The following is an 8,361-nucleotide window of genomic DNA, read 5'->3' as shown; positions in this document are numbered from 1 at the left end:
TGGGTTTCCAGTCTCTCCAAAAGAATGTGGTGATCGATGGTGTCAAAGGCAGCACTAAGGTCTAGTAGCACGAGGACAGATGCAGAGCCTCGGTCTGACGCCATTAAAAGGTCATTTACCACCTTCACAAGTGCAGTCTCAGTGCTATGATGTGGTCTAAAACCAGACTGAAGCATTTCGTATACATTGTTTGTCTTCAGGAAGGCAGTGAGTTGCTGCGCAACAGCTTTTTCTAAAATGTTTGAGAGGAATGGAAGATTCAATATAGGCCGATAGTTTTTTATATTTGCTGGGTCAAGGTTTGGCTTTTTCAAGAGAGGCTTTATTACTGCCACTTTTAGTGAGTTTGGTACACATCCGGTGGATAGAGAGCCGTTTATTATGTTCAACATAGGAGGGCCAAGCACAGGAAGCAGCTCTTTCAGTAGTTTAGTTGAAATAGGATCCAGTATGCAACTTGAAGGTTTAGAGGCCATGATTATTTTCATCATTGTGTCAAGAGATATAGTACTAAAACATTAAAGTGTCTCTCCCGATCCCAGGTCCTGGCAGAGTTGTGCAGACTCAGGACAGCTGAGCTTTGGAGGAATACGCAGATTTAAAGTGGAGTCCGTAATTTGCTTTCTAATGATCATGATCTTTTCCTCAAAGAAGTTCATAAATTTATTACTGCTGAAGTGAAAGCTATCCTCTCTTGGGGAATGCTGCTTTTTAGTTAGCTTTGCGACAGAATCAAAAATAAATTTTGGATTGTTCTTATTTTCCTCAATTAAGTTGGAAAAGTAGGATGATCGAGCAGCAGTGAGGGCTCTTTGGTACTGCACGGTACTGACTTTCCAAGCTAATCGGAAGACTTCCCGTTTGGAAGAGCTCTGATGTTGTTGTTGTTGTTGATGATGATGATGTTGCCATATTTCTTTTGGTCTTTGTAGCCCCAAACATGTCATACATGTAATAATTAATTTATTCAAAACACTGTGATGACGAATAATACAATTATTTTCTTTAAAACATAGCTTAAAGTTCTTCTGCCTTTTTATTCAAGACCTTTTTTTGAAACGGTTGCTGATAATATTGAGATCTTTGTGATTTCTGTCTGTAAATGAAAAGCGCCCCGTAAAATACAATTTGACAAATTAATAACCTGGATAACAGTGTCACGGGGTTATGAGGACAAAGTCTGATAAATGTTTTACAGTTCATAAGAATTGCACATTTGTGGTCAATCTTTAGCTAGCTAGTTGAACGTCTTTTATGAGCCAGACCAAAGGTTCTCTACATTGTTCTCATTCCAACAGGATCCACTCCTCAGCCCACACAGGTAAGAATTTCACTGAAATATCTGTAAAGTATATATAATATGAAATTATATAATTATATTATATAATATATATATATTGTTTTACGGGTTGACATGTTTTGTTACTCTTCGATATGTCAACAAGTCCTGGTGTTTTTCCTTCTTCTATTTATGAGAATGCGCATGACGACCCATGGCCTTCGTGGCTAAAGGAATTTCATAGTTTCAGGAAACATTTCTTTGTCAACCTATAACCTTACTATAAAATATTGATGTGTGTGATACAAGATGTCGGATCTTAATTTGAGCCAGTTTGCTACAACACAAAAATTAATCCTGCAGCAACAAGACATTATTATGTGGATTATAATTAACAGACATTTTTTGTAGGGGTTAATACATTTTTCGTAAGGGAAAATCAAGTCTGAAATTTAAAAGTGGAAATTACAAACTTCAGAAGGATTTTTTAAGCCTCAAATACACTACAAGTAAAAAAAAATATCCTGCAACAAGGTGATCAAATTAAGATCCTACTTCTGTTTAGCAAGATAAATGCTTGTTATTCAAGGAATTAACTTGATGTATACTCAGACCTGGCCTATTAGCTGCCAGCGAGACACGTATCACTGATACTCCATCACCTTGCTCATGATCATGACGTTGAACTACAGATTTCTAGTGATAATTGAGACTCCCATCGTGATCCTAGTAAAGCAGCATTTTCCTCATTCCATTATCGTGACACGGAGGAGTAATTTGTTTCAATAGTGATAATCGATTGCTACACGTCATAATGGATAGGAAGTCCTGTAGTGAGCACCGTGTCATTCCATTGTGATGTGGCGGAGGAGTAAACACAAACACATAGAAACCACAAAGAAGACAGTGATCTCCTGTAGCGTCAGTCTCATCAGACAGTGATCTCCTGTAGCGTCAGTGTCCTCAGACAGGCAGTGATCTCCTGTACCATCAGTCTCATCAGACAGACAGTGATCTCCTGTACAGTCAGTGTCATCAGACAGGCAGTGATCTCCTGTACAGTCAGTCTCATCAGACAGACAGTGATCTCCTGTACAGTCAGTGTCATCAGACAGGCAGTTATCTCCAGTACCGTCAGTCTCATCAGACAGACAGTGATCTCCTGTACCGTCAGTGTCATCAGACAGTAATCTCCTGTAGCGCCAGTGTCATCAGACAAACAGTGATCTCCTGTACCGTCAGTGTCATCAGACAGTGATCTCCTGTACCGTCAGTGTCATCAGACAGACAGTGATCTCCTGTACCGTCAGTGTCATCAGACAGTGATCTCCTGTACCGTCAGTGTCATCAGACAGTGATCTCCAGTACCGTCAGTGTCAACAGACAGGCAGTGATCTCCTGTACCGTCAGTGTCATCAGACAGTTATCTCCAGTACCGTCAGTGTCATCAGACAGTGATCTCCTGTACCGTCAGTGTCATCAGACAGTGATCTCCAGTACCGTCAGTGTCATCAGACATTGATCTCCTGTACCGTCAGTGTCATCAGACAGTTATCTCCAGTACCGTCAGTGTCATCAGACAAACAGTGATCTCCTGTACCGTCAGTGTCATCAGACAGTGATCTCCTGTACAGTCAGTGTCATCAGACAGGCAGTTATCTCCAGTACCGTCAGTGTCATCAGACAAACAGTGATCTCCTGTACCGTCAGTGTCATCAGACAGTGATCTCCTGTACCGTCAGTGTCATCAGACAGTGATCTCCTGTACCGTCAGTGTCATCAGACAGTGATCTCCTGTACCGTCAGTGTCATCAGACAAACAGTGATCTCCTGTACCGTCAGTGTCATCAGACAGACAGTTATCTCCAGTACCGTCAGTGTCATCAGACAAACAGTGATCTCCTGTACCGTCAGTGTCATCAGACAGTGATCTCCTGTACAGTCAGTGTCATCAGACAGTAATCTCCTGTACCGTCAGTGTCATCAGACAGGCAGTTATCTCCTGTACCGTCAGTGTCATCAGACAGTGATCTCCTGTACAGTCAGTGTCATCAGACAGACAGTGATCTCCTGTACCGTCAGTCTCATCAGACAGACAGTTATCTCCTGTACCGTCAGTCTCATCAGACAGTGATCTCCTGTACCGTCAGTGTCATCAGACAGTAATCTCCTGTACCGTCAGTGTCATCAGACAGGCAGTTATCTCCTGTACCGTCAGTCTCATCAGACAGACAGTGATCTCCTGTACCGTCAGTCTCATCAGACAGACAGTAATCTCCTGTACCGTCAGTCTCATCAGACAGTAATCTCCTGTACCGTCAGTGTCATCAGACAGGCAGTTATCTCTTGTACCGTCAGTGTCATCAGACAGGCAGTGATCTCTTGTACCATCAATGTCATCAGACAGTGATCTCTTGTACCATCAATGTCTTCATTGCCTTACAGAGAGAGAGAGGAAGCAGAAATGAAACACTGTGTTATTGCTGTGTTTCTGTATCTCTTCAGTATGATCTGAATTCTCAATAACTTTTTTATGGTGTTTATTATCTTTCACATTATTCATTGAAGGAAAAGAACATGGCTGCAAGTGAACTACTGCTACTGTGGCTGGCGAGCACATTGCTGACTACTGGAGGAGCTGGGACTGAGGACCAACTGGTGACTACTGGAGGAGCTGGTACTGAGGACCAACTGGTGACTACTGATAGGGAAACTATGAACTGCTGAGTGAGAGGGAAACTATGAACTGCTGAGTGAGAGGGAAACTATGAACTGCTGAGTGAGAGGGAAACTATGAACTGCTGAGTGAGAGGAGGGAAACTATGAACTGCTGAGTGAGAGGAGGGAAACTATGAACTGCTGAGTGAGAGGAGGAAAACTATGAACTGCTTAATGAGAGGAGGGAAACTATGAACTGCTGAGTGAGAGGAGGAAAACTATGAACTGCTTAATGAGAGGAGGGAAACTATGAACTGCTTAGTGAGAGGGAAACTATGAACTGCTTAATGAGAGGGAAACTATGAACTGCTGAGTGAGAGGGAAACTATGAACTGCTGAGTGAGAGGGGGGAAACTATGAACTGCTTAGTGAGAGGGAAACTATGAACTGCTGAGTGAGAGGGGGGAAACTATGAACTGCTGTGTGAGAGGGGGGAAACTATGAACTGCTTAATGAGAGGAGGGAAACTATGAACTGCTCAATGAGAGGGAAACTATGAACTGCTTAGTGAGAGGGAAATTATGAACTGCTTAGTGAGAGGGAAACTATGAACTGCTGAGTGAGAGGAAACTATGAACTGCTTAGTGAGAGGGAAACTATGAACTGCTTAGTGAGAGGGAAACTATGAACTGCTTAGTGAGAGGGAAACTATGAACTGCTGAGTGAGAGGAAACTATGAACTGCTTAGTGAGAGGGAAACTATGAACTGCTTAATGAGAGGGAAACTATGAACTGCTGAGTGAGAGGAAACTATGAACTGCTTAGTGAGAGGGAAACTATGAACTGCTTAGTGAGAGGGAAACTATGAACTGCTTAGTGAGAGGGAAACTATGAACTGCTGAGTGAGAGGAGGGAAACTATGAACTGCTTAGTGAGAGGAGGGAAACTATGAACTGCTTAGTGAGAGGAGGGAAACTATGAACTGCTTAATGAGAGGAGGGAAACTATGAACTGCTTAATGAGAGGGAAACTATGAACTGCTTAATGAGAGGGAAACTATGAGCTGAATAATAACTTCAACATAACTTGTCATCCTATTTACAGGCTGTGAACTGTAGCAACAAGACACTGCAATTCATACCCTCAAATTACAGTCAAACCATCACCAAACTAATTCTGAGCAATAACCTCATAGTGCTGTCCAGCGCTGATGAAGCTGCTCTGAGGAACTACGTCAATCTGATTGAGCTCCATCTAGATGGTAACAGGTTGACTGACCTGCCAGGGAAGTTATTTGAGGCCATGTCAAAGCTGGAGGTCCTCAACCTGTCCCACAATAACATCAGTAGAGTGGAGCCTAAGGCGTTGGCTGGCCTGGTTAACCTGAGGGAGCTGGACCTGTCCTACAATCGTCTCCAGTCACTACCTCTACTGGATGATTTAAAGAAGCTGTCTATCCTCAGGCTCGGGGGGAACACACTGCGGGACTTAGACATCTCTGTGGACAGGAATCCATTAAAGGTGCTAGATCTGAAGGGGAATCCCTGGAACTGCTCTTGTGTATTTCTCAACCGGATTAAATCGATTACCGACTCAACGGACCAGATAAGTAAGCAGCTTCTTCTATCTCTGTTAGCTTGTAATCTCCATGGTCTATTTGTTCCATTCAACGCCTGTCTGTGGTTCCTTACTTTACGTCATGCCGACATCGACTGACAACAATGTTTTAAATGAGGCCTACTTTTCCCTGAAATTTGCCTTCATGTTGTTAGTTTGTTGATGATAAAAAAACGGAATGTGTGTATTTCTTCAGGAGTCTCAGATGCCACCTGCGCCAGCCCTGAGCACCTGTCCGGTAAAGGAATAATGGACAACGGTACCAGCTGCTTTTCAGGGTCATCATCAACAACAACACTTCCACCACCTACAACTCAGTCAATCATTAAGACATCCTCAGCCCAGATCACTACACACTCAGTGTCACTTGCAGTTACTACAAATGCAAGCCTCGTCTTAACAGGTAAGATAAAAAAATATATATATATATTAAATCAATTGACTTGGTCTTACAGTAGATATAGTCTCCTCTTGTCTACATCATATGATGTAGACTTTTCTAACTGAAAATCTGTGATTTGCCGGATGAATGACACGGTTAAAACACTGAATAAAAGCTATCGTTGAGAACAGAAGCATGTGAAAGAGAGAGAGAGGTGACCTACAAAAAAAATACTGTCGTAGATGACTTCAGTTATGATTCTACGGCGTCAGTCAGCAGACAAGGAAAACCGTCATCTAGACAAGAGAGCAGCTGCACTCTAAGGACACCTCGTAAGAGTTCAAAACGTGACTCCCGGGTCCGTATTCATTAGGAGTAAGGGTGCTGATCTAGGATCAGTGTTGCTTTTAAGATCATAATAAATAAGATTACACAGACAGAGGTGGGGGGGGGGACCTGATCCTAGATCACCCCTCTTACCCTGAGAAGGGAGGTTAAATCACCTGATCCTAGATCACCCCTCTTACCCTGAGATGGGAGGTTAAATCACCTGATCCTAGATCACCCCTCTTACCCTGAGATGGGAGGTTAAATCACCTGATCCTAGATCACCACTCTTACCCTGAGAAGGGAGGTTAAATCACCTGTTCCTAGATCACCCCTCTTACCCTGAGAAGGGAGGTTAATAAATCACTCTATAACAATGTGGTCTGAGGAGGCCCCGTATCCCGAGGAACAAGGTTGGGGTCAATTCAAATTGAAAATTGACAAACATGAAAAAATAATGAAATAAATAGCTTCTACTTTCCAGGTTATTGATAAGATATTGAAAATAGACACCCCCTTTTTCCTAGATATTGAATTTGTAATTTCAGTGTACTTTCTGAATTGGCAGCCTTCAATTCAAATTGACCCCCGTCCTGCTGAGGAGACCTCAGAAGAATGTTAAACAGTATATGACCCCTGAATGTTTCTGTTTGCTCAGGCGTGGACCGCGGCAGTGGGGCGCCAGTGGTGGGGAACACCTGGAAGTTTCTCCTGGGTGTGATAGCCATCGCCCTGACCACCTCTATGCTCCTCGTGTGTGCCGTCAAGTCCCCGTCCTGGTACAAGCTGCTGTTCAACTACCGGCACCAGCGGTTGAGAGATGAGGAGGATGCCGACGTGTACACTACAGGACGCTACTCTAGTTTCAGCTTGGACACGGAACAAACGGAGACCAGCGCCCGTGAGCTGGACCACGGGCTAGACGAGTTGGATAACGAGGAGGATGGATACATAGAGGACCGCTATATAGAGACTGAGGTCTATGAAGACAACACAGAACCATAATGCTCTCTGAGCTGCTCCCAGACTTCTGGTTGTGGTTATGTCCGTTTAATTTGATTTGATTTGATTTGGATACCTTTTAGTCTTCGTTTGGACTAATCTTCCAAGAGTCCTGCAGTTTGGCTATTGCGACATCAAAATGATCCCTTTCCGATGAAATAATGGACGATAAATGATTCTATTCGACTCTATTCACTGATAGTATCAGAAGGCCATGGTTGTCCGTCCGTAACCCATGCATAACCTGCTGCCACTGATGATCATTTATTGTTTGGTTTGACAAAATGTGCCCCTAAAAGTTGTGTACATTTGTAAATATTTGCAAGTTTTGAAAATGTTGGAATTCAGTGAAAGGACCTACCATGTGAGGTGTTTTGAGGTCATGATTTAGGCTACTTGCAAAGTTCTACTGCCGGAGACATAGTGTAGGTAATCAACGTTTTGTCTTATTAAATATATATTTGAGGACTTACTCTCGTCTCTGTAAACAGTTAGGGTTAGGGCTGAATGAAGGAATGAATACATGAATACCAGGCGGTGATGCAACCGGTCAGGATGCTCTCGATGGTGCAGCTGTAGAACCTTTTTGAGGATCTGAGGACATAATGCCAAATCTTTTCTGTCTTCTGAGGGTGAATAGGTTTTGTCGTGCCCATTTCACGACTGTCTTGGTGTGTTTTATTTTTGAAAAATTATATATTTTTTAACTGCATTGTTGGTTAGGGGCTCGTAAGTAAGCATTTCACTGTAAGGTCTACCTACACCTGTTGTATTAGGCGCATGTGACAAATACAATTTGATTTGATTTAATAATATTAGGTACATTTCATATTCACAAATGCAAATGGTCTAATTCAACTATATTCAAAATCTAACTTTTTTCACTTTATAAATGAATTTAAACAATATGGCACTACTAAAATGAAAAACAAAAAGGCACCTAAAATGTGTTTTATTAGTAAGATTTGTTAGTTTTAGGATTCCTGGCAATGTAAATAGTTTGTAAGCTTGTTTGCATTTGACTATTCCTATTTTGTTTGTTGATATTTGTTTGTTAATAAAAAATAATATTAAAAAACCAGACGTAACCACAGCA

The 8,361-nt window shown here is 42.3% G+C and overlaps 1 protein-coding gene across 3 annotated transcripts; it reads left to right on the top strand.

The window, feature by feature from the left end:
• Positions 1-1,233: 1,233 nt before the first annotated feature.
• Positions 1,234-8,274, top strand: LOC129819100 (leucine-rich repeat-containing protein 19-like). Of its 3 annotated transcripts, none has more exons than XM_055875667.1 (5): positions 1,234-1,321; positions 3,848-3,973; positions 5,042-5,546; positions 5,754-5,957; positions 6,922-8,274. In XM_055875667.1, the coding sequence occupies exons 2-5, from the start codon at positions 3,857-3,859 to the stop codon at positions 7,266-7,268; spliced, it is 1,173 nt and encodes a 390-aa protein (XP_055731642.1). In that variant the 5' UTR covers positions 1,234-1,321; positions 3,848-3,856; the 3' UTR covers positions 7,269-8,274. The 3 variants fall into 3 exon arrangements, with proteins under 3 accessions (XP_055731642.1, XP_055731643.1, XP_055731641.1); XM_055875668.1 differs by having other exon boundaries at positions 3,848-3,937; positions 5,751-5,957; positions 6,922-8,273; XM_055875666.1 differs by having other exon boundaries at positions 5,751-5,957; positions 6,922-8,273.
• Positions 8,275-8,361: the final 87 nt, after the last annotated feature.

Source organism: Salvelinus fontinalis, chromosome 21 (genome assembly GCF_029448725.1).
Source record: "Salvelinus fontinalis isolate EN_2023a chromosome 21, ASM2944872v1, whole genome shotgun sequence".
NCBI classification, from domain to species: domain Eukaryota; kingdom Metazoa; phylum Chordata; class Actinopteri; order Salmoniformes; family Salmonidae; genus Salvelinus; species Salvelinus fontinalis.
The sequence above is the reverse complement of the archived record's forward strand: the minus strand, read 5'-3'. Positions and strand labels throughout refer to the sequence as shown.